Here is a 27900-nt window from a genome sequence, read left to right on the forward strand (position 1 = left end):
CTTGACATCGTACACAAGAGCCATTAAGGCTTCATAGGAAACAGGTGTGTAATCAAACATTTTTGAAGCCTGAAATTTAGGGGACTTTTATTCTGCATTCACATGTACAACTGAGGAATAAAATAAGGCTAGATAACAGGTTGAAATAATATGGTTGAAAAGCAGGTTACAGTTGCACAAGTACATGAACAAATAACAACTAAAACAGGAGGTTTTATACAGCAAAAACTGTAAAATATATTAAAATATTGTATACATAAATATAAAGGTTAAATCAATATAATTAAATAATAATACATGTATTTAATACATTACATTTTAATAAATAAAATACATGGTATTTTAGTCAAAACAGTGTTTAAATATGTCATATATATAGTTTTTGTTCAAATTTAAACCTATTAAATGTATTAAATTTCATATATTTTATTTAGGACACACACAAACACACAGACACACACATATATATACAATATATATTGGTTATGTAGGTTAAAACATAAGATATGTTATTAATTTATTAAATTTTAATATATTAGATTAATGTATTACTATTATATATATATATATATATATATATATATATATATATATATATATATATATATATATATATATATATATTTAAACACTGTTTGGTTAAAACATCAGATATTTCATTTATTAAATTGTATAATTTAAAAAAATATTTAATTCGATTCGATTATTTTATATATATATTTATTACTATATATATATATATATATATATTAAATAGTAATACATTAATCTAATAAATTACAATTTAATAAATTAATAACATATCTTATGTTTTAACCTATATAACCAATATATACTGTATATGTGTGTGTGTGTGTGTGTGTGTGTGTGTGTGTGTGTGTGTGTGTGTGTGTGTGTGTGTGTCCTAAATAAAATATATGAAATTTAATACATTTAATAGTTTACATTTGAACAAAATCTACGTTTAATTCATCTGCCCACAAATTCGGTATATTCCTTCATGTCTTTTTTTTTTATGCTTTATTGATTCAGTGCCACAAGAACAAGAGGTATTACATATCCACATAATCAAATTAACATTAGCTGCCAGAGAGAGAGAAAAAATAAAGGAAGAAAATTACATAAATTTCAATGCTTTCAGAGCATTACATGTTTTCAGTGCTTTTTTGTTTTTTGTTTGTTCCAAGAGATTTACATATAATTTAAAGTCATTTATAAAATGTGCAAAATTTGGTTTACATTGAGCCCACTTCTTTTTATGTATATGGAATTTTCCTAACAAAATAAACAAATGTATAATATGTTGTTCATATTCCTTCATGTCTTGACCCTTCACCCTGAGCTTCACGCGTCAGTGGAATGAGAGGGAGGGGCGGGATTTGTTCATTGCACTTCGCGCGGGAACGCGCATCAGCAGCCGCTGAGCTCAGGACGCGCGCTTTCCTCTGCCGCTTGTTCTTTGTCCTCCATTGCAGCTGGTGTTCGCAGCTCCACCGCACAGCGCAGGCCCGAAGTAGCGCAGCCGCTCTGAGGTTAGTGCCCTACCGCGCAATCTCCAGCCATTTCAGCCCCGGCGCAGCCGCACCAAACAACCCGGCAGCGTTTGCCTTTCACACACTCACACACACGGATGCAGATCGCGACGATGCTAAACAGAACATGGTCTGATATCGCAAAAATTTGCCTGGATGGCATATTAATTATTTACCCCGCTTGATTTGGGACAAAAAGTATAATGGCGCAGATGCAGGCCTTTGGCCTAGTGAATTTTGATGTGCATTCATTGCAACCGTATCGCTGTGGTTTTGTGCAGATGCTAAATGGCATCGCAAGGCTTGTTAGCTAGTGTTTATATGTTTAAATCAGGAAATAAAGTGAATGTTTGCCTAATATCATATTGACACATTCGTGTTATCGATCGGGCGTTATCGGGAAAATAATGTCGTGTTAATATGGCTTTATACACAACGATTCCCCTTAAACTGAGCCGGCTTGCATTTGAGCTAAAAGATTATATGTGATTCATATTATCTGTGTTTAATACCACTTTTGAAAGAGTAATTTCACAAATTGTCGGCAGTGTTTAATATTTGTTTTGTACGCTCTTTACACATTATTAACTCGGCTTGAAAATAACCGCCATTTGCGTGTCGTTATTTATGATGGACTGCACTGCTCTGTATTGATTTTATAGTGTTATGATGGATTCAAACCTACCTTTATAACAGTATAATTAATCGTGGAAATGGCTTTTTTGTGTTTGGGAGTGTTTTTGGTAAATATATCAAATGTACCGTTTTCCAGAGCTTGTCAGCCATTTAATTGAACTGAATGATGATGCACGAGCTGGGCTATATACATCCTTACAGATGAAGTACAGTGCGACATCACTTATTAATTTACACTGGCGGCCAAAAGTTTGGAATAATGTACAGATTTTGCTGTTTCTGAAGGAAGTAGGTACTTTAATTCACCAAAGTGGAATTCAACTGATCACAAAGTATAGTCAGGACATTACTGATGTAAAAAACAGCACCATCACTAATTAAAAAAAGTCATTTTTGATCAAATCTACACAGGCTCCATTTCCAGCAACCATCACTCCAACACCTTATCCTTGAGTTATCATGCTAAATTGCTAATTTAGTACTAGAAAATAACTTGCCATTATATCAACCTCAGCTGAAAGCTGTTTGGTTCGTTAAATGAAGCTTAACATTGTCTTTGTGTTTGTTTTTGAGTTTCTACATTATGCAACAGACTGGCATGTCTTAAGGTCAATATTAGGTCAAAAATTGAGGGAAAAAAATGCTTTCTCTAGAAACTCATCAGTCAGTCATTGTTTTGAGGAATATACAATGCTTGAAACTGCAAAAAAAACCTGAAGATTTCATACAAAGGTGTACATTACAGTCTTCAAAGACAAAGGACAACTGGCTCTAACAAGGACAGAAAGAGATGTGGAAGGCCAGATGTACAACTAAACAAGAGGATCAGTACATCAGCGTCTCTAGTTTGAGAAATAGACGGCTCACATGTCCTTAGCTGACAGCTTCATTGACTTCTACCCGCTCAACACCAGTTTCATGTACAACAGTAAAGAGAAGACTCAGGGGTGCAGGCCTTATGGGAAGAATTGCAAAGAAAAAGCCACTTTTGAAACAGAAAAACAAAAAAGGTTAGAGTGGGCAAAGAAACACAGACATTGGACAACAGATAATTGGAAAAGAGTGTTATGGATCTTAACCCCATTGAGCTTTTGTGGGATCAGGTAGACTGTAAGGTGTGTGTGAAGTGCCCGATGAGACAGCCACATCTATGGCAAGTGCTACAGGAAGCATGGGGTGAAATGTCACCAGAGTATCTGGACAAACTGACAGCTAGAATGTCAAGGATCTGCAAAGCTGACATTGCTGCACGTGGAGGATTTTTTGATGAGAACTCTTTGTAATTTAAAATGTTAAACTTTTTTTTAAAATTGTAATAGTAATTTTTCACATTATTAATGTCCTGACTATACATTGTGATCAGTTAAATGCAACTTTTGTGAATAAAAGTACCAATTTCTTTCCATAAGAGCAAAATCTGAACATTATTCCAAACTTTTGGCCACCAGTGTATTTATAAAAATTTTTCAGGCTGTGACTATTTCACAATTCTGTCTTCATTTACTGTCCAAAACCCTGAAATAAATGTTATCAACACACTGCTTGCTGTATGAAACATGTCATTACAGTATCTTGTTTCTCAATAAAACATGAACATTTTTTTTTTTTTTGTGCCATTTATTTTGCAGAACATTTCATTTTCTGCTGTAAAATGATCTTGTAAATAAATTTTCTACATTATTGTACATTACTAATAAAAAATATTAATATATTTATGCCTACCAAAAGCATATGTTGTCACTTAGCCTCATAAATATTTATTAATTTCATATCATGTTTGGTAAATACTGAAAGTCAACTTTACAAATTCAAAGATCTAATATCAATAAAATTCGGTCTTTTTCGGCAAGAAAGGATGCACTGTGATAGTTATTGACCCCTGCTGGAGGGACGTTATAAACTTTATTAAAAAATAAAAAAAAGTAACAGGTAATTAGGAACACAAGTATATTAATTTCAGAAGTTTGCCTCATATTAAATAGTTGACCCACCCATAAGTTTAGTTTGAAAAGATAGCAGATATTTTGTGCAAGTTCTTTTTTTAACTACCAACACTAGATTGTATTAATATAATACCTTGTTTGACTTATTCACTGGCATTCAAGTTTAATAGCCAGCTGTTTGTCACTTCTAGACACATTTTAGCTCTTAATATGGAATGAGACATTCTGACTCAGAAGACTGTATATTGTAAAAGTTAAATAAGGCTGGTGTTATAAGATATCTATTTTAATCAGTCTGATTATTTTATTTTCATTAAAGGAATATTCCGGGTTCAATACAAATTAAGCTCAGTTGACAGCATTTGTGGCATAATGTTGATTACCACAAAAATTCATTTTGATTAGTTTCTTCTTGTCTAAAAAAAAATAAAGTGAGGCACTTACAATGGAAGTGAATGGGGCCAGTTTTTGGAAAGTTTAAACAGAAATGTGAAGCTAACAATTTTATAAAAGTACTTTTCTTCTTTTATAAGAAAGAAAATTCTTCTGTTAAAACTCATGTTATTGAGCTCAAGTTGTTTTTTACAGACCTTTTAGTGTTTACGGCGTTACGTTGTCATGGCAACAAAGTTGTGAAGTTGGATATAACTTTACACAGAAAAGGTTAGCAAGCATTTTTATTACTAAAATCATGGTAGCATGCATATTGTTTACATTTTGTGGAAATACTTTTGAAACAATATTTTAACGTTTATGGATTTGCCCCCATTCACTTCCATTGTAAGTGCCTCACTGTAACCCAGATTTTGCTTTTTTTTTTTTTTTTTTTTAAAGAAAAGGAGGGACAAGTCAAAAATAATTTTGTGGTAATCAATGTTGCCACAAATGCTGTAGATTGAGCTTAACTTTTATTGAACCTGGAATATTCCTTTAATTTATTAAGCCTAATGTCGATCTTTTTAACCACTCTTCAGGTGTTTTCAAAATACAGTTTGTGAATCTGTCTCATTTGCTTGAATTTAGGTATATGAGCTATTTGCTTGTGGAGTGTGATTGTGCTGTTGTATTTGTGTTTCAGTGTGTTTGAAAGAAACTGTATTGGGTGATGGAAGACCACACGGTGCATCAAACGGAGCACATGACAACCATCGAGGCCCACGCCGTGTCTCAGCAGGTGCACGTCGCCACGTACACGGAGCACATGCTAAGCGCTGATGAGGATTCACCCTCCTCACCCGATGACGATGCTTACGATGACTCTGACATCCTCAACTCAACTGGGACAGATGAGGTCACTGCACACCTGGCTGCTGCAGGTAGGTTCCTACACATAGTTGTAAACTCATCTACAGTTGAAGTCAGAAGTTTACATACACTGAGGTTGAAGTCATTAAAACACATTTTGTAACCACTCCACAGATTTCATATTAGCAAACTATAGTTTTGGCAAGTCGTTTTGGACATCTACTTTGTGCATGACACAAGTAATTTTTCCAGCAATTGTTTACAGACAGATTATTTCACTTTTAATTGACTGTATCACAATTCCAGTGGGTCATAAGTTTACATAAACTAAGTTAACTGTGCCTTTAAGCAGCTTGGAAAATTCTAGAAAATTATGTCAAGCCTTTAGACAATTAGCTTCTGATAGGAGACGTACTGAATTGGAGGTGTACCTGTGGATGTATTTTAAGGCCTACCTTCAAACTCAGTGCCTCTTTGCTTGACATCATGAGAAAATGAAAAGAAATCAGCCAAGACTTCAGGAAAGAAAATTGTGGTCCTCCACATGTCTGATTCATCCTTGGGAGCAATTTCCAAATGCCTGAAGATACCACATTCATCTGTAATAATAACAGTACACAAGTATAAACACTATGGGACCACGCAGCCATCATACAGCTCATGGAGATGCATTCCGTCTCCTAGAGATTAACGTAGTTTGGAGCAAAACTTGCAAATCAATCCCAGAACAACAGCAAAGGATCTTGTGAAGATGGTGGAGGAAACAGGTAGACAAGTATCTATATCCACAGTAAAATGAGTCCTATATCTACATAACCTGAAAGGCTGCTCAGCAAGAAGCCACTGCTTCTCTGCCAAATCGCCATAAAAAAGACAGACTACAGTTTGCAAGTGCATATGGGGACAAAGATCTTACTTTTTGGAGAAATTTCCACAAAAAAAAGCCCTGACCTCAATCTGAAAACTGAAAAAGCGTGTGCAAGCAAGGAGGCCTACAAACCTGACTCAGTTACACCAGTTCTGTCTGGAGGAATGGGCCAAAATTCCAGCAACTTATTGTGAGAAGCTTGTGGAAGGCTACTCAAAATGTTTGACCCAAGTTAAACAATTTAAAGGCAATGCTACCAAATACTAACAAATTGTATGTAAACTTCTGACCCACTGGGAATGTGATGAAAGAAAAGCTGAAATAAATCATTGTCTCTACTATTATTCTGACATTTCACATTCTTAAAGTAGTGATCCTAACTGACCTTAGACAGGGAATGTTTTCTACGATTAAATGGCAGGAACTGAGTTTAAATGTATTTGACTTAGGTGGATGTAAACTTCTGACTTCAACTGTACATGCCTATTCTTTGACAAGTAGTTATCAAAATGACCACTAGATGGCAAACTTAAACCATCTAAATGCTTTAAGTCAATGTTGTACATATCCAGTGAAAACTTTGGTCCTTTGATTTATCTTAAACAGATGATACTATGCCCTATATTCTTTTTCAGGGCCTGTTGGCATGGCAGCAGCCGCCGCCGTGGCAACGGGGAAGAAACGTAAACGGCCACACATTTTTGAGTCAAACCCCTCAATCCGAAAAAGACAACAAACTCGCCTGCTTAGGTGAGCCATATTTTTTGTATTCTTAACTGGTCTCTTTGCATTGGCTTTTTAATATATAGCATAACTCTGTAAAAAATTAATTGAAGTTTTAGTCTATCTATGAACCGCTCTCTCTCTCTCTCTCTCTCTCTCTCTCTCTCTCTACCTTTTATGCATTTCTTGTCTCTCTCTAGGTCTATGTCCGTGTTTTTTGTAAAAAAAAATCAATAATAAATTAACCCTTGCTGTTTCTGCAGGAAGCTGAGAGCTACTCTAGATGAGTACACAACACGGGTTGGCCAGCAGGCTATTGTGTTATGCATCTCTCCTTCTAAACCAAACCCTGTATTTAGAGTGTTTGGAGCCGCTCCACTAGAGAATGTGGTGAGTATTTTGTGTGTTATGTTTTTCTTCTTCACATTTACAAATCTCTAATTTTCATTTAAAGGGATATTTTACCCGAAAATGACAGTTCTGTCATCATTTACTCACCCTCATGTGGTTCCATACCGATATGACATTGCTTCCTCTGTGGAACACAGAAAAGAAATGTTAGGCAGAATGTTAGCCTCAGTCAACATTCACTTTCATTGTATGTGGAAAAAAAGATGCAATGAAAGTAGACGGTGACTGAGGCTAACATTCTGCCTAACATATTATTTTGTGTTCTACCGAAGAAACAACACTGAGGTTGAGTGAATGATGACAGAATTGTAATTTTTGGGTGAACTATCCCTTTAAGTGCAGTGTCTCTAATCTTACCACTGTTTTGGCCTGTCCTTTTTTTCTTTCATGTAATTAGGTAAGGAAATATAAGAGCATGATTTTGGAGGATTTGGAGAATGCTCTGGCTGAACATGCGCCCCCTGGTGGTGGAGAACTCAGCTCTGAACTTCCTCCACTCACCATTGATGGCATACCAGTGTCTGTAGACAAGATGACACAGGTAGGCACCAGGTGGCACTATGAGGCAAGGATGCATTGATGTTGTATCTTTTTCAGTTCTCAAACAATGCTCCTTGGGCAGCACTAAACAGAAATCAATTGAATCAAACTGTAGTCTGCCTTCTCTTTACATCAAAAGCTAAAACAAGCTTTTAGTGTTAAAAAGAAATTAGCATGAGAAGCCAGTAAACAAAGCTGCTATAAGGTTCCTGTGTTCGAGAACTTATGAGTCATGCAGGTGATGTTGAACTGTTTATGATGGCTCAAAGGGTAATAGTGGACAGGTATCTGAAATTGTTCCCTCAATGTTCAAATGAAACCTTTGGCACTGCTTTAGCATCTGTGGCTGTGTAGGTGAACCACAGTTCTGCTGTGGCTGATGTATCCGTAACAGTTATTCCAAGGCTTTTGCTTGGGTCTTTTCCCAGAACCTCTTGTTTGACTTTGTGATGTTGCTGATGCAGTGAATCAGCTCAAAAGCATTAGAGACTGAGAGCGATGAAGTGGCACTGTTGTGGTTCTGTGTCCCCATAACAGGCTAACAAATATGGGGGCAAAAAATGCCCTCAAAATGAATTCCTCAGTTTCTTATTTGTAACCTTTGATATATTTCTTAATATTCTTTTTTAGGCATAGTTATAGGGTTCCACCTGCTGTTCCCACAGTCATGGAAAACCCGGAAATATCAGGGAATTTTCAAACTGTGTTTTCCAGTCCTGAAAAAGTCATGGAAATTTCTATTGCCAATATAATTTTTTTCTAATTATGCTCTGCTCTAAACCATTTAATCACCTAACTATTGCTCTTGTTTAGAGCTTGTGTCGTGAAGAAATTATCACAAGCGATAGTGATGTCCAGTTTGTGAACGAATCTTTCTTTTGAGTATGTTCTGTTCAGTTAATTGGTCAAAATGGTTCACAAATCGTTCTGGGCTGCATTTCGTAGAGACCATTGGCGCCAGTGATTTCTACGATCTATTTAAGCTTATGTTGCTTTTGGGAAACGCTGCCCTGAATGATTCGGTAGCAAATCAGTCTGAAACAAAATAATTCTTAAAAACTGGTTTCTAGAAATCACAAACAACTGGAAGTGTTATGGAGATGCATTGGTCAATAAAGGGTGGGAACCCTGAGACATAGCACAAAATGAGTTGTTGTTGATTTAAATTTAAAAGGGTAACTGTCCATCTAATCATGCTGATTTAATTGTAGTATTTAACATATAAAATGATAACCAGTGCTGGGTGGATTACTTGTGAATTGTAATCAGGTAGCAATTACAAATTACATGGGGAACAAAAATGCAATTAGTAACGTAATCTCATAGATTACATTTTTTGGTTAATCTAATCCTATTACTTTTGGATTACTTTCAACCATTTTATTTTGTCACATTTATTTGAGTAGGATAATCATTCTAACATAAAAATACAAAGAGGAAGAAAATGTATTACATTCTTTATAACTAATAAAATGAGCTCCTTGACATTTTTTTAAAAAGTGCATAAACATTACATGAATGAAATAAACATTAAATCTAACAGCAATGACAGTGCATGGCCAAAGTTTATCATTCAAAACACCAGCAGACATCAAGTTCATTTAAAATGCATAAAACAATAGCAGCATTACAAGCATTGATGACCATAAAATCAACAGCAATGATGTTGCCTAGGTCAAAGTTTGAATCTAAAAACACTGAAACACGTTTAACCCTTACTGCTTACTGATAGTCAATCACCTATTCCAAAGCTGAGGTGCAGGATATTATCTTTTGAACAGCAAGAATATTCTAAAAGAGCTAAATATTTTAAAACGGCAGAATTCCACCGAGTCACACAAGGAACAATTGTATCAAGTTTTATGTCATTTCATGCAGTTGAGTGATGGGCTTTGTTCCATATTACTGCACATTTTACAGTTGAACTATTGTGCACCATGCAGGCAGGACCCTTAGAAATGGCATCCACTAGATCCTTTGAAGCAATTAAGTTCAATGTGTGAGCTGAACACCATATCTAGTTCATTTTAAGTGTGTAAAGCATTACATGAAAAAACAGTAATGAACCTGAAATCAACAACAATGATGTTGCTAGGTCAAAGCTAACAGCTCAAAACTCTGACACACTTATAACCCTTACTACTTAGTAAAAGTCTACCACCTATTTTAACATAAAAGGAGCACATGCTCAAAATGTTAATCTTTGAGACTATTGCTCTTCGGGGTAAGAATATGATGATATTGATATGAAAATGATCAATAAATTAACAATTTACTGCCATTGCCTTGTTAATATGTAATCATGTAATCTATAAAAAAGGAACTGTAGTCCGATTACGAGTATTTTAAAATGTAAATTAATCCAATCACAAGTACTTGATTTTTGAAATCTGAATACGTAATTCGGATTACATGTAATCCGTTACTACCTAGCACTGATTATAACACACATTTTTATAGCATTAGAAAAATATGCCCTCATATAGATTTTAAAATGCCCCTAAACTCTATAGGCAGATGTCGCCAGTTAAAGCTGAAGTGTGTATTTTCTTTGCCACCCAATGCAAAAAAAAAAAAATCAACATCTTACAAATACGCCCCCCGTCTTCTGTTGATCGAACAAGCAGATAGTCCCGGCCCCACCTCACACCACTGGTTGAGTCAGTGTTGTTGTGTCGGGCTGGATGGGCCACTCAAACACAAGTTTTTGCAGTGCCACAGAGACGTATTGCTTACAGTTTTCGAGAAAATGTACCTACGAATGACTTATACAGTAGTTGTCTGCATTAAAACTGGAACAGAATAAAGTTTAACACTGAAAAAGTTAAATACTTCAGCTTTACTGGAAAGGTTCATTTCTGACACTGACCACTAAGACAGGTCACTTTAACTTAGAGAAGTTCTTCTTTTTTTTTTCCTGAAATAAGACCATATAACTAGTTTAGCCAGTATAACCAGTAGGCTACTTTTACCAGCTCACCCATTACTCGTCACTCCTCATGGTGTTTGAGGATGGATTGCAGACAGCTAATGTCCCTCAGGACAGACACACCTTGTGTAGTTTGTGGCAGGTCTGTGCAGGGTCATCAGGTTAGGCTTGTGTGTGCAAGTAATTATCTAGCACATCGTGGCAAAGCAAAGAGCTTTCTGATTGGCTCCCAGGTGGATTAAGAGCAGGGGTGGGGGGTTGTGTTTGGGGCATGAGATTCCTATTAATACCTTTGCCATGTAATTAGGCCATCTGCACAAACACAAGGAAGAGCCTTCTATTTATGCCGCTAATATAGGCAGTCTGTTACACAGACTTTAAGCAGTGTAATTAACATCCATATTTATTAAATTCAGCCATTTATGTTTAAAAAGTCAGCATTATTTGTTTTTGGGCAATTAAGATTTTATAGATGTATTATAAAAAATTAATTATTGATATTTTGATTTAAAGTGTGTGTGTGTATACATATGTATGTGTGTATATAATAATAATAATAATAATATATATATATATATATATACATACATACACAATTGTTTCAAAATTGTGATTTTCATGCCTGGAAATTTCTGGGAAATTAATATCTTAGTTATGGAGAAGCCATGAAAATGTCTTTAGTAAATATATATTTTTCTAGTTATCCTTGTATATAAAATATTTTTATTGCTAAAATTGCTATTTGTGAGTGCAATCTCAAATCAAAGGGTTTTTAAATTCCTTATCCAGTAAAAAATGAACGACTAAAAAAGATAATGGAAATTAATTGAAATTAAAAAGGTGTGGAAGCCATCTAATTGTGTTTTATGTTTCAATTAATTGTTAATTGGTTATATCAAAACTTTATAATCCCTTGCGCTAAAATCCTTCTCCACTGGCCCTCTGTCATGTTGTCGTCTGTCACTGTCCAATGTCAGACCGACAGGAAGTTTGTTTGTGACGGAGAGAGAGCAGGAGGGAGAAGCTCTTTTGGGAACTGATTTATTCCTCCCAAGGCCAAATTTAGCCTGTGCTGTCGAGGTGAACAGACGTTGCTCCAGTGCACTGGGCAGTACAATCACTGGCTTGCCCACGGAATTATCAAGGGCAGTGAGTACATTGCACTAAACTCCACCCTCAACCCGAAGATTTGTCTGTCTCTGGGCTAGTGGTCTGCCCCATATAGAGGTCGACTGATAGTGGATTTTGCAGATACCAATAACTAAGGTGGTGGAAAAGGTAGATAACCGATTAATTGGCTAATAGTTTTTAAAATCGATTCATAGGATGTTACAACATTTCCTTAGTCGGCACAGACATAGAGGCCAGAGTACAAAATGAAAAAAATCCCAGATGTAGTTTATTTTTCAACCAATAATAATCAGAAAAAAAGAAGATTGGGTATATAACATGGGACTTTTAACACTAAACAAGATTGAATTACACACTGGGGACTCTTATTTGAAATGACGGAGACTTTGCTCCATTAGAATGCTCTATTTTTTTATATTGACCAAATTAAGCTTTTTATATCCTATATAATGTTATTATTATTATTATTCACAATATATTGGAGACTTGATGTATGTGGTGATGAGGGACATTTCCCTTCGTCAAAGGGGATGTTGCCCCTCGTCTAAGTCTAATTTTTCTTTGCATGCCTTCGCTTAAAAAAAACGTAATTATCAAATTAACAGGGAGGAATAAGCAACTAAAAAGCAGCTATTGGCACCGATTTATCGATAAAACCGATAAATCCGTCTACCTCTAGCCGCATATAACAAAACTTGGGTCTAAAGTTCTTAAAACCAAGAAGACAATAATTGTCTGATATAATATGATAAACACAATATTATTAAAATGCTTCATCAAACACCCTATTTTTATTCTTCTACTTTTTCTTCACAATTTTCAGCAATTAATTCAGCTAAAATTCCTTATAGAGTAGTTTTGGTATTAGGAGCACTATATTTAGTTACGGAAACTTTTAAAGAAATTAACCATATAAAGTTTAATAATGTCTAATTGACTTGCACTGTTAAAATGTACCTCATTCAAAAACTAACCAAATGCAACATGACCTCATTGTAATCTTTGTATTCTGCATTGCTGTTGGTCTACTTTCCTTTATTTATTAGTTTAATGAATTGTGATTGGTCTTTCCCATTTGTTTACAATAATGGGTGGGTATACCAGAGATACAGTACAGAGAGTACAAATGCTCTGTGATTATGGACCAGCCAACATAAAAGTACATTTTTTCTGCATAATCTTTAGTTTAGACTGTCTGCTGGGTTCATTTCATTAGAGATGATGAAATCTCATTGGGTTCTTCCACAGTTCTCTCCATCAGCTGTAGTCAGACTGTGTTAGAGTCTTACCTATAGATTGGACTTCAAATAGAAATCTAATAGACTACTTTTAGAAGCTATATGTGTGGCCAGACTGTCTGCGCTCAGCTGTACAAGGCAGAGGAAAATCAATGGTTGGTTGTTTTTAAACTCACTTTACACACATTTTTCCAGAGGACACGGTGCTCTCCACCATTCTCAGTCTAAAATCATCAGCAGTTATTTGTCTGAATTTATTCTTTGTTCCCTTGCAGGCCCAACTCCGAGCGTTCATTCCAGAAATGCTTAAGTATTCTACAGGCCGTGGGAAGCCTGGCTGGGGGAAAGAGAGCTGTAAGCCCATCTGGTGGCCAGAGGATATTCCCTGGGCCAACGTTCGCAGTGATGTCCGGACAGAGGAGCAAAAACAGAGGGTAATGTTGACAGAATTGGTGCTCACAGTAAAGCTGGCTGATAATATACAGTACTGTGCAAAAGTCTTAGGCACATAAGATGTTTCACAAAAACACTTGTCTTAAGATGGTTATTTATATCTTCAGCTTTAGTGTGTCAATAGGAAAACTACATTTTAGACTCCCAAACATTCTTTTTACAAATATAATAGAACAGAAAAGAAGAACAGGGAGCCCTGCAACAGATGGCATGACCCCAACAGAGCCCCCCACTGAACATCGAGTTAGTCTGAGATTACGTGAAGAGATTGAAGAAATGGAGACATCCTAAATAGATAGAATAACTGTGGCGAACTCTCCAAGATGCTTGGAACATCCAATCTGCCAACAACCAAGAAAAACTGTGTCCAGGTGTACCTAGGAGAATTGGTGCTGTTTTGAAGGCAAAGGTGGTCACACCAAATATTGATTTAGCTTGTTTTATGTTTACTGCACCTTGTATGATGTTAATTGATATATGAAAACTATTTATGGCATTATTTTTGAAGACATCAATGCTATGCAACAGTTTTCACAAGTGCCTAAAACTTTTGCACTGTACTGTGCGTGTGTGTGTGTGTGTTAGTGTGTGTGTGTTTTTTGCAGTATTTTAACAATGTTCAATATTTGTCTCGATAGTTATGTACAGTGGTAAGAAAAGGTATGTGTACCATTTGGAATTAGCTGGTTTTCTGCATTAATTGGTCATAAAATGTGATCTCATCAACAATGTGCTTAAGCTAACAATGTACAAACAATTAAAATCTTTTGTGTCTTTATTGAACACATCCCACTAAACGTTCACAGTGCTGTGGAAAAAGTAAGTGAACCCTCTGATTTAATTACTTGTCGATCCTCCTTTGGCAGCAGTAACCTCAACCAAGTGTTTCCAGCAGCTGCGGATTAGACCTGCACAGCGTTCTGAAGGAATTTTGACCATTCTTCCTTACAGAACTGCTCTGGCTCTCTTGAGGTCATTCCACAGCATCTCTATTGGGTTAAGATCTGGGATCTGGCTAAGCCACTCCAAAAAGTGGATTTTCTTTTTTTGAAGCCAGAACAGAGGTGTTAACCATTTCCAATGATTCCTTCAGGTCTTTAGCTGTCACTCTAGGGTTCTTTTTTTTTTTTTTTTACCTCATAGAGCATTCTGCGGTGTTCCCTTTGAGTCATCTTGGCTGGACAGCCTCTTCTAGGGAGAATAGCCACAGTACTAAATAGGGCTGTCAAATAAAAATTTGAATATTCATCAAATTTAAGATAAATACTAAAATGCGCTAAAATTGCGCATTCGAATTTTGGATGTGTGGCAAGCACTGGCGATGACTTCAGACCCATCGCACTCTTGCGCTAAAAAAGGCTAGATGAATTTAGCTTTTTTAACAGAAACCAGGTGTCTCGAGACATGTTTTAAAGTTATTTTTAACTTGACACGACATCTAAAAACAGTGCTTCTCCACGAGACACTGAATAAACTAAAACGAAGCGAAACAGAGGCTTTCGTCTAGTGTGTTTACATAGAAAAACAAATGGTAAACTGGATGGTTTCAAAAGTGTTTGGTGTGAACAGCCCCTTTCAGTAGGTGGAGGTCTTTGGTCGTTGCGTCTTGCTTTCTTATCAGCATTTCTCAGATTAAGAAATTGGTTTGTCTGTAAAGGAGTTTAAGTTGGAAATGTGTGTCTCAAGATCCTCGCGTTCTGTTCCCCTCTGTTGTGTACCGTCTGTTTGAACAGCCCCTGACCAGGGATCATGAGCTGAATACCGCTGCTATCTGGGAATAATTCTACCCTACATACAGCTGTAATTAATGAAAAACACTATGGTATAATCGCTGTTATTATGAAGTTTGAGTCTGTGGTAGTATATACTGTGGCACCAGTGCAAGTGTAACACCATGTTTGCACAGAGTTGCCTATTGAAGCATTGAGAATATGAACCGACTAAAATTTTTATTTTTTTTATTTTTATTTTTTTATGCAGTTTAGTTTAAAATGGAATTTTTTTAGACTCCTAACAGCCAGGAATGTTCTTTGCAATAAGATAATATAACACCTGGTTAATATAACTGAATGGTTATGTATTAAATGTGCGCTCTTGTGGACTAAGGAAATAATGTCAATTTAAAATATCAGCTGACTTAAAAATTCAAATTTAGAACATTTTTAAGGTAAAAATTCGAATTTAGTTTCTCTGCCCAATAGACAGTTTGTCTCACTGTGGACAGATGAATATCTAAGCTCTTTGAGATAACATTGTAACACTTTCCAGCTTTAAGCAAAGCAACAATTCTTGATCGTAGGTCTTCTGGGATCTCTTTTTTTGTGTCAGCAGATGCTTCTTGTGAAGTGTAAACTCAAAATGTTTGAGTGTTTTTTATAAGTCAAAGTAGCTCTAACCAACACCTTCAATCTCATTTAATTAATTGGATGCCAGGTTTGCCAACTACTGACTCTAATTAGCTTTTGTTCATGTCATCAGCCTAAGGGTTCGTATACTTTTTCCAACCTACACTGTGAATGTTTGAATGATGTATTCAATATGTGCAAGAACAATACAATAATTTGTGTGTTATTAGTTAAAACAGTTTGTGTTTGTTCATTGTTGTAACTTAGATGAAGATCAAACCCGATTTTAAGACAGTTTTATACATAAATGCAGGAAAGGGTTCACATACTTTTTCTTGCCACTGTTTTCTTTTCCCAATAAAAGGAAACAAAATCAACCAAACAACTATTGGAACCAAGTAGATTCGGAGTTTTAATGCAAGAAGTAACACACAGGATCAAATCTAGTTAAAATAATAGTAATTTTTCCCATACTGTTTTTCACTAAATGAACACAAGAAATTATATTTGATATACAATGTTTATTTTTTATTTATATGCATCAGTATAATAACTAATTAAGAGCAATATTTAGCTACATGTATATTTACTAAAACATATTAATGTATAAAAAAAAACATATATTTTGCATGATGGTGCAAATGAATCATTGAATATCAGTTCAAACATATTTGTCTTAACACATAAAAATTGTAATGCAAGCGCGTAAAAATCATTGCAATATTCACAATGTTGCTTGCTTAATTTTATATTGACAGCAACATCATTACGAAAAGTGCATTAATATTTAGCTAATATATTGCCCAGCCCTATCACCTATGTAGTTAGAATGCAAATGTGGACCACGATTAAGTCACACCATAATTTTGCCTGTTATTCACAAAATTGCAACTGAATTGACACAAATGAGCTAAAGCTTGCATCATATTGATTTATTGAGGGTTTATTTCCATTGGAAACAGGTGTCATGGACACAAGCCCTGAGGACTATCGTGAAAAACTGCTACAAGCAGCATGGGAGAGAGGACCTGCTCTACGCCTTTGAGGACCAGATCACCACACAACAAGTTGCCACAACAGCCACACACAGCATTGCGCACCTGGTGCCGTCACAGACCGTGGTGCAGACGATCAGTAATCCTGATGGAACAGTCTCGCTCATACAGGTGAGCTCAGGTCCCTGCTGTGGGAACAGCTACACGGTTGTTTTTGACTACTTAGACAACTCGAACTGTACTATATAGCTTTAAAAAATCAAGTTTATGGGGTATAGTTATATATAGAGTATAGTTTGTATATATTACTAACAATTTTATTTATTTAAAAGCTCATTTTTAAATATATAGATTTTCTTGAAAAACAAACAGCTATGAATAATAAAAATTGACTATTTGCTTTAATGCACAATCTTGATCTTATTGTGCATAATTAATTGATGGATATTATTCCAAATAAAAATGTCTTAATCTTTAAACAATTAAGATTTCACACAGAAATATGTTACCTTATGGAAGTGAAATGGGTTGTGAATGTGTTTGATCCATGTAAAAGTATTTTTGCTGAATATCTGTACATCCTAACGTTGAAATGCTTTATTAATCAACAGGTTGGCACTGGAGCCACAGTAGCAACACTGGCAGATGCATCAGAGCTGCCAGGTACAGTGACAGTCGCCCAGGTGAATTACTCCACAGTGACAGATGGAGAGGTAATGTCAACACACAGGGAAACACACACTTGCACTTTTTAATCTGAATATTTAATAAGTTCACATCTTCCATATGTCTTGCTCAGCCCTCTACATACAGTACATACAGCATGATCGCTAGTTAGTGAACTATACTACAGATCATCACTCTGTTCATATCCATTCTTTTTCTCTCTCTCTCTTTAAGGTGGAGCAAAATTGGGCTACACTACAGGGTGGTGAGATGACCATACAGACCACGCAAGCGTCCGAGGCCACGCAGGCTGTGGCCTCCTTAGCTGAAGCTGCTGTCGCTGCATCACATGAGATGCAGCAGGGGGCAACGGTTACCATGGCGCTCAACAGGTACTCATGGGAAGCAATGGTAAAGTGGGTTGGACAAAGAGTGATAGAAAGGAAATACAGTCCAAGGCACAGATACATGTCCCTGGGGTCTTGTTAACAGACTCACCTGAGCCCACTCTCCTGTTTATCACAAGCAGGTAGCAGCAGCAGCCCAGAAACACAGCACTGCGGGAACAATTGGTTATTGGTTCATGCTCCATTCCCACAACAATTAGGCTGAGGAGGCATTGTTTTCCACTCTGTGCTCACAGTAGCAGTCTTTATTAAAGCAGTAAATGAACTCAGTCTGCTGAGCACAGTCAGAACTAGTGATGTGCAAAACTACATTTTCAAAATCGACTAGTAGGTGGGTTGCCTGAATGACTAGTCGATTAATCGGTTTTAAAGGTATATTCTGGGTTCAATACAAGTTAAGCTCAATCAACAGCATTTGTAGCATATTGATTTACCACAAAAAAAATGTTGACTTGCCCCTCATTTTCTTAAAAAAATAAATAAAAGCCTTTAAACCCTCCAAAAATTGGCCTCATTCACTTTCATTGTAAGTGACTCACTGTAACTTCGATTTATGCTTTTTTTAAATAAAAGGAGGGATGATTTGGAATAATTTTTTGTGGTAATCAACATTATGGCCAGTATAATTAAGATGGTTTTGGGTTCATCTGACGCTGATCAGACACATGTTCAGTGGAATGGAACACTGAAAAAACTGCGTGAAGCGCGATGCAACTGCCAGGACTTGTATGCATAGACCATTTAAAAAATATCTGTAACTTTTTATTGCTCAAAAAAAAAAAACTATCTACAGATTATGCATTATAATCTGCAATTTGATGTCCGACAGTAATTTTGTAAAAGGTGGTGAATACAAGGCGATATTACAAAAGAAATGTTTTTGACTGTAGCATTTAGAGAGGTAACTTCTCAGAAAGTTTCAGCATGCTAAAGCCCTCTCAGAGAAGTCGTGTCTCTTAATTGATCCCCTTTAAAGCACCCATGCGCAAAATATCATGGATAAAACGAAAAATGACTAGTCAGCCCATTCCTAGTGGGAAGTTTTACAAGCATTCCCACCATTTCCTTCGTATAATAGCCCCATTCACCAGTTTCGTAAATAACCCCATCTTTGTTTTATTTAGACATCTATCTCAGATCTGTCAGAGCCAGAGGGCCATTTGTAGGCCAAGTAACCAATATCATTCCCTGAGGTTAGTGATTTCCTGCACTAGGGGGCACACCAATCTGTCTGTCAGATCCTGGATAAAATCTTTATTAAGTATTGCATGGTTATGCAAGCTGTGCTATTGTAAGATGTGTTTATTCCCTCAGGCTAATGTGTATGTGTGTGTTGCAGTGAAGCAGCAGCTCATGCAGTGGCGACATTAGCGGAAGCGACTCTTCAGGGCGGAGGGCAGATCGTCTTAGCAGGAGAGACAGCAGCCGCAGTAGGAGCTTTAACTGGAGTTCAGGATGCCAGTGGTACGAAACCTCTCCCCCCCCCCTCTCTCTCTAACTCTATCTCTCTTTCACACACAAATGCACTGCGGTGTTCCACCAATGCATTCACACACTAGGAAGCAAGCACAACCTATTTATATGATATTATCTCATTTTCCCACTACTATTCCAGAACTCCGGTGTTAACTCTCACACACATACACACACCTGACTTACTGTATGTGGATGCCCATACATGATGAAATTGATAGATGCTATAAAATTTAAACAGGAATGTTTGAGGTGGGCAAACATATAAATAACAACATATTAATTAAACATCCCTTTCATCATCAGCAATGTCACTCTAGATCCCGTTTAGGTGTGTGCACATATGTGTGCGTAGAAGTCTGTGGAGGTCTACTGTAATCCCCATGGTGTTTATGGGACAGATGGTGTGTGTGTGTGACCCGTGTCGCACACTCCAGCCTCTACACTTCTCTCTAATCTTCGCTTTGCCTCAACCACTAAGCGCTCTGCATATGCACGGCACCCTCCAGTCCTCCCTCTGCTATGAGTAGAGTGTGCATACACCTGCATTAGATGCTGTATGTGTACTGCAGGTATTTGTTACAGTGTAATGAAGTGGCACATTTCCTCTTTATGCCACACTTGACATAAGGAGTCTAAACAAATCATGCCAGTATTCATACATGTAGGTAGTTAACATCTATGAGCTTTTTTTGTACAAGATTTTAGATTATTTTAAATTAGTCTGCGGTGACAAATTATTTTCAAAGTACAAATATTCCATGCATTCTATAATTAATATGGTTTTTAAAAAATAAGATAATTAATGAAATGTTGTTTAAAATAGTTTAAAATGGAGAATAGCATGTCACACTGCAGAGCACATCAGATTCCCGGAAGTATTTCTACCATATTTTTATCCGTAGAACTGCCCACGTAACCATAATTTATTATGATTTTTTTTATTATCCTACCTAGTGTCCTGGCTTTCCCTGTTGCCCCTGGTGACCAAACAGAAGCCCCTCCCCCTCCTAACCCAGAGGAACCCTCTTAAAGGGCTTTGATCCTTTCCATTATCAGTGCATAGTCTAATCACAGAACCAGCTGTCAGCACTGGGAAGCCTAGTCCATAAAACACACACACTTGCATGAACTAAGAAGAAGAGACAGGGGTGAGGGGTGTATTTAAATATAAAAGCTGATTAGCAAGTATTAAAACTACATTTAAAGAAATGGACATCAGCCTTCCCTCCCCTTGGTATATCAATATGAGCACTGCCACTCTACCAACAAAATACAATGGATACTTCGATACAATATTATATTATATACGCAATAGAATAATATAGAATTTTTGGTTTGTTTGTTTTGTTTTACTCGCTTGTTTCTTCTGTATTTTACACAACATGTGCTAAACATCCTGCGTTTAGCCCTAGAATTTGTGTACAACATTGTTAGGTCGCCGGGCATTTTCCAAATGCCATTTTTGCACCCTTGAAGGGCACCTTGGGAAGGGGACACCACTTGAAGGGTCGTTCCAAACAAAAGTAAGAAAGATCATTTTTCACTAAGGGCCCTTTCACAAGATTTTAGTGAAGGCTACATTTAAACTGTAATGCCGTGCTCACTTCAGAGTGCCCACATCAAGAGCTCTGTCGTGTAGTAGTGTAGTGAGTAGGGCATAGGGATGATCACTTTCTATTGGAATTCGCCCAGTGTCTTTAAAAAAAAAAAAAAACATGAGGGAATAGGGTATCTTGGTACAAGTGTGTCATTATACGAAAACCCTTGATGTCTAGCTGTGCAGAGAATCTGTACAAATGAAACAAGTTATAGACAAAGGCTCATTCTATATTTGCACTTTGCTTGAATAATTGAAATAATTGTTATAATGCCACAGTAAGTATCTTCCAAACCACTTGGTTTTCAATCTCTTATTTTCCCAAAATTATTCATGTAAAAGTGTAACTATTGCACATCTGCATAAATAGTGGTATTTTCCTTCTTGTTGTATTGGTTAATCAGTCAAATGCACATTTTGAAGTTCATTAGCAATTCTGCACGAACCGTGATTCAACAGCACAGTAAACCACACGTTTCGTGTCCTGTAGTCCGAGGGGATTGTATACTCACTATCTCTTGATTGTCCAACTGTTTGTCTTTTTCCCCCGCTTCTCTATCTTTAAATGTTTTTGTAAATGAAGGGAAAGAGTTGCTTGATAAAAGGATGTCACTTTATATAACACTGTACTGACCTCCTCTAGAAAGGTCACTTGTGGACAGAGGATGGTGGGACTGAGTACACTCCGTTTCCCACATACATAAACAAGCGAGTTGACTGTTTATCTGAGCTAACTGTGGGTCTCTGCCGAAAAAGAGGCCCACACCTTTAAGCTGGGCAATTAAACCTAATTCACGCTTCTGCTCAGGAGCCTGGTGAGAGTGTAGTCAACAACAGACACTTGTCGGGGCAGCTAGCATTTATTGACCTTATTCAATCAGTGAAATGACAGTGCTGGCGCAGCTTTGAAGTGGCTATTCTGAGGTTGTCGTGACTTATTTAAGTTTATTGGTCCTGTGCCCCTCTTTCACTCCATAAGCCTAGTAGAAACCTTCAATGTCAGAGTGATGGAGGGTTTGTAGGCACTCCCCAACAATTATTGAGACAAGATGCGATTATGAGAAATCGGAGCGTTTAGACTGAGTCACTTGTATCTGCCAGGCAGGCTTGCTATGTGGAGTGTGTGTAGAAACTGATTGTCATTTGTTCTATTTAAAGGGTGAATCTTGGGAGTCATACTTCACCCCAAAATCAGAAGATAAAAATAGGAATTTTTGGTAACACTTTACAGTAATGTAAATATAGTTTGTATTTGTTAACATTAGTTAACAGGAACTGACAATGAACAATTGTTTTTCAGAACTTATTAATCCTGGTTAATGTTAATTTCAACATTTACTAATACCGTTTTAAAATGCAGTTTTATTGCATTATGAACTAACAGTTGTATTTTTTAGAAATCAACATTTAAAAAGATGAATAAATGCTGTAAAAAAATATATTGTTCATTTTTAGTTCATGATACATAATGCATTTACTAATGTTAACAAGAATCTTATTTTAAAGTGTTATGGATTTTTATTTTATTTATTTTTTTGCATTGTGACATTCTAATTAAAACTATTATGACAATACAACAAATACTACTATGCTGGGGGGGGCGGGAATATATATATATATAATTATTATTATTATTATTATTTTTGCCATTACAGTAATAACAATGAGATTGTTTTTGCATTATATTATGCAACTGAGAATTTGACATGGGGAATTTAAATGTGCTTAATTGTCACAAAAATATGTTCACAATGCAAAAAATTGTAATGGTCCTAAAAAGGATTTTGTTTTTTTGTTTTTATTCAGATTGTGGGTTGAAATAGGACCCTGACACGATGTAAGGGTGTAAGGGTTGATGTAAGGGTTCTGGGAGATCAGATAAAATGTTTCACATTGTCCATGCCTATTTAAGATGCATTTAAGGTCAAAACTGATCCGCTTTTTTTGTTAAACTGAGATTAAAGGGAGAATTTATCTTGAGGAGGTTGTATTGGCATGGGAAGCAGAAACAAAGTATCTGAAAGGCAAAATGATGGATTTGCTTGAAATATGAGACATTTCATAGGACTTTGTGACAGAGTTGTTCCATTGTGACTTGAAGACTCTTCATTAGTTTTGGAGCCCTTACAAATATCTCATTTTCTAGATTCCCCACCCACAGTACGCCCCATGTGACTGCAGCTGTAATCCAGACTGCCCTGCTCACAGCTGGGCATGGAAAGAGATAGAGAGAGTGGTACACCTAGAGTCAGAGAGGGAGACCGTGAAACGGAAGCTGGGAGTGGCTGCCTCAATCACTCCATTGTTCCGCATTGCAGTGTGATGCAGTAGCCCTGCCCTCTGCCCCGACCACGTAATGCTACTCGAAACACGCAGTCTAACATGGCCGCTTGGCTCAACGTCCTGCCCACAGTCTCAGCTGACAGGCTATGTGCTGCTATCACGGCTGACGTATGTCCCAATCCACTAGAACATCTTCAGCGGGTGCCACAGTTGTAAATGCTTTGATTCGGGTGTATGATGCGTGTTAAGCATTCCCAACGATGGGTCCTTCAATGTGAATAGTAACTAAATTTGGACCAGGGTTAGAAATTCAACAAGGCTCAAAGCAAAAATGCTACCTAAAGTGATTAGATTGGCTCAGATGTGTAAAATGCTGGGGCAAAAATGCCCCCATAGTAAATTCCTCTTCTTCTTTTTTTTTTTATCTGTTATCTAGCATTTTATGTATTTCATAATATTCTATCTAGCCTAATTAGATAATACTTTAATATGGCTGAACATAAAGAAAACACTTCCAATAACTTAAAACGGTGATTATTTATAGTTTTATATATATATATATATATATATATATATATTGTATATGTTATTAAAAATATTTTAGAATGCTAGAATACATTTTACATCATTTAATTATATATCTAGAATTTGTGTTATGATATCTTGTGCATTATTTAGAGCTACTTTTTATTTGGTGATGATTTGATTTGATTTGATAGCTAACAGTAAGAATTTTTTTCAGTTTGTTGATTTGACATAAATCAGTGTCATACTGTGTGTTTTTATATGGTTAAAATATAAATATACCATCATGAATGCAGTTTCAAAAATGAACTTTTCCATAACGGGGCAACGATTGCTCCGTGGATTTGATTTTCAGGGGCATTTATTTACATTTATGAGGGACTTTTTTTTCTAAACATATAAAAAGTATTTTGTCACTCCTTTACTTAAATACTATATCAGAGGTTTGTTTTTTTTAACAGAAAAATGCATTACGGAGCATTTTTTGCCACCACATTTTAAATTACAAGGGCATTTTGTCACTTTTGATGGCATTTTTGCCAAAAGCCCACCTTAATTTTTTGACCCTGCATGAAACAAGATTTTCAGGGGACAAATATTGTCTGACACTGGTTTAGGCCAAAAGAAGATAACAGATCTTTCTAATTGCAGGTCTCGTCCAGATTCCCGTCAGCATGTATCAGACAGTCGTCACCAGTTTGGCGCAGGGAAATCGACCTGTTCAGGTCGCAATGGCTCCCGTAGCCACACGCATCGACAATACGGTAACACTTGACGGACAGGCGGTGGAGGTGGTGACCCTAGAACAGTGACATACACTGCCCCTGCAGATGTGTGGGACAGGAAGTTCCGTACATATGTAAAGGAAGTAACTGCTGGAAAATATTGTAAAAAATCATATTTTTACCTGTTAATACATCTGCAGGGGTCAAAAGATTTTTTATTTTTACTTTGGAAACAATTAATTGTCTTCTTTATTTTTCTGCCAAGTGTTGTTATCTTTGTTAATGTTAGTTCTTTTTTTTTTTAGCTGATGTTTGATAAATGTATTGCAAAGTATACTTAGAATTATTTGTAGACTAATTCTTTCTCTACAATTACAGTAAAAGAAAATTATCAACCAAAATTTTCACCCATCAAGAACTTAGTGGCATAATTTGTTTTCTGGATCCATTATGGTTCATTTCTCCCCATATAAGGCATAATTTAAGTGTGCTCTACCTCCCTCTCTCTCTCACTTTCAGTTTTTATCTAGGTTTGTGTATGTATATTGTGACCCAACTTGTGCCATGATTTTAGTATTAGAACCCATTACCCTTGACTACTGAGATGGACATGCATGGTTTTTGATTTTTCTTGTTTTGTCACATTGCATAATGTAGAATTGTCATTGAATGCATTTCACATGAACTCTCAGTGAAAAAACAAAACTATGATCTTGACTGATTAAGTGGTATATTGAGTGAGAGCACCGTTTCCTGTCGGTACAGAATTGCGTTGAAATTTGAACAGTCACTCAGCTCTATCTATAGTCTTTCATTGGATTGTACTATTAATAGATGACTATAAATGTTGACTTACCAATGACGAGGTGGAAGATGTAGCACTCCATATCATACATTTTATACTTCCGAAAATAAACAACTTTACATACTCATAGCATAATAGCATTTTGGAAAATTAATCTACATATTATGAAACTGCTGGGGAACGTGTTTTATTTATTTGTATTTATTTTTCGTTAATGTTTTTGTTTAGATGTGCGCTCATATCCTTGAAATCACACACAAGACAAGGAAATGTTGTAAGTGATGTCAAGATTTTGAAATCAAGAAAACAACACATATTTTGAGTTCTGGTGGTATTGCATACACCGCAAAGTGGCATAACTAAAAATTCATATTCTATCTCTCTCTGTTTTTGTTATATTGTATCTACAGTGCAATATAACTTTTTGGTATTGTTTGGCAGTTGACTTGCTTTGCTATGTTTCCTGCTCTTTGACAGTTACAATTTGTATACGCCTGTACGACCACATAGTATCAACCTTTTTATGTAAAACTTGTAAAATATAAGGTTTGATGAAACCAAACCCTCCTACGTTGCTTGTCAGAATGGTGGTGACATTGTTTGGCACCACATGTCAAAGTTTGTCTTTACCTTTTTATCCTCTCTTGAAAAATAAAATGGCCACTATTCACAAACTGTAATGGAAATTCTGTCCGCCTTCAACTGAGTTTCTTCTTATCAACTTGTATATTCCAAGTTTACAAGTTGAGCTCAATCAACAGCATTTGTTGCATAATGTTGCTTACAACACATTAATATAGACTAGTTTTTAAAGCAAAAATCTGGGTTCCAGTGAGTCAAGTCAACCTTTATTTATAGAGCACATTTACAAACAACAGAAGTTGACCCAAAATGCTTTACAGATCAAACAAACAAAATGACAGATTGATTTAAAGTTAAATATAAAATATATAAAAACATTTAAATACAACATGTATTTATCCATTTTAAACTACTCGATCTATTCAAAAGCTACGCAATAAAAATATGTTTTTAAAGAAGATTTAAAAATGGCTAATGATGTAGCTGACATCACATGGAAAGGGAGACTGTTCCATAGATTAGGACCTATCACAGAAAAGGCACGGTCACCCTTAGATCTGTAGCGGCAACGAGGAACCCTCAAAAGTTGATCAGAAGACCTGAGCGCTCTGGTGGGGGAGTAAAGGTGTAGAAGGTCACTGATATATTGGGGCGTGTGACCAGATAGTGCCTTGTAGACAAAAATCAGAAATTTAAAACTGACCCTGAATTTCACAGGAAGCCAGTGTAGAGATGCTAAAACCAGGGAAATGTGATTCCTCTTTCTTGACCCTGTTAAAAGCCCAGATGCCATGTTTTGAACTAGCTGTAGGCAGGATAATGCAGTTTGGGGCAGACCAATGTACAATGAGTTACAATAGTCTAACCTTGATGTGATAAGTGAGTGGATCACAATTTCCAAGTCTTTATGGGAAAGAAAATGTTTTATTTTAGCGATAGATCTCAGGTGCAAAAAGCTACCCTTGACAACAGCACCGATCTGCTTATTGAAAAGTAACGAGGAGTCTAAAATCACTCCAAGACTCCTCACATGATCTTGTACATTCGACGACAGAGGACCTAACTGGACAACCAGGTCAGGTAAGGAGGCACTTACAGTTAAAGCAATGGGGCCAATCCGTAAACGTTAAAATACTCACTGTTTTTAAAAGTATAACCACAAGACTTAATATGCTTGTTAACATGAATTTAGTGTGATTAAATCACTTAGTAACCTTTTCTGTGTAAAGTTATTGGCAATTTTACAACTTCTCTGCCATGACGCTGTAAACCGTAAAACGACCGTCAAAAAGACTTTACAGTTCAAATAATACACAAGTTTTAACAGAAGAATTAAAGTGCATTTAATAAATTATAAGCTTCACATTTCTGCCTTTAAAACCCTTCAAAAATTGGCCCCATTCACTTCCTTTGTAAATGCCTCACTTTAAACTTGATTTTTGCTTTTTGTAAAGAAAAGGAGGGATGAGATGATATTAATTTTTGTGACTGTAAAAGCTGTCGATTGACCTTCACCATTTCTTCTGGCTGGTCGAGATTGGGAATCTAAATTTTGAAAACTATTACAGAAAAACAATCACAAGTGATATATGAAGCAATAAATTACCACCATGATACATTTCTTCTCCAAAAACATTCAAGCCAGACCAATGAGAAGATGGTAATCTTTTAGTATTCAGATGCTACTCGTCTTCTGTCAAGTTCACTACTTATTGGCCACTTGTTTTTACGAAGTTGAGTAATCCCATCATGAAAACTGATCTTTTTACAAACCACATGATCACATCTGCACCACACCTCCAGCCTGCCGTGATGATGGGGCTCTTGTTGCATCATAAGCCCTGA

The 27900-nt window shown here is 36.3% G+C and overlaps 1 protein-coding gene across 2 annotated transcripts; it reads left to right on the forward strand.

The window, feature by feature from the left end:
• The first annotated feature begins 1397 nt into the window (after positions 1 to 1397).
• On the forward strand, positions 1398 to 26146 carry LOC127435103 (nuclear respiratory factor 1-like). 2 transcript variants are annotated; one of them, XM_051688299.1, is made up of 12 exons: positions 1398 to 1532; positions 5190 to 5427; positions 6860 to 6974; positions 7211 to 7337; positions 7756 to 7899; positions 13472 to 13630; positions 16957 to 17160; positions 17601 to 17702; positions 17890 to 18047; positions 19187 to 19255; positions 19402 to 19526; positions 24595 to 26146. In XM_051688299.1, exons 2-12 carry the CDS (start codon positions 5217 to 5219, stop codon positions 24753 to 24755), a joined length of 1575 nt encoding a protein of 524 aa, XP_051544259.1. In that variant the 5' UTR covers positions 1398 to 1532; positions 5190 to 5216; the 3' UTR covers positions 24756 to 26146. The 2 variants fall into 2 exon arrangements, with proteins under 2 accessions (XP_051544259.1, XP_051544260.1); XM_051688300.1 differs by lacking the exon at positions 19187 to 19255.
• Positions 26147 to 27900: the final 1754 nt, after the last annotated feature.

This window comes from Myxocyprinus asiaticus, chromosome 45 (genome assembly GCF_019703515.2).
Source record: "Myxocyprinus asiaticus isolate MX2 ecotype Aquarium Trade chromosome 45, UBuf_Myxa_2, whole genome shotgun sequence".
Taxonomy (NCBI): domain Eukaryota; kingdom Metazoa; phylum Chordata; class Actinopteri; order Cypriniformes; family Catostomidae; genus Myxocyprinus; species Myxocyprinus asiaticus.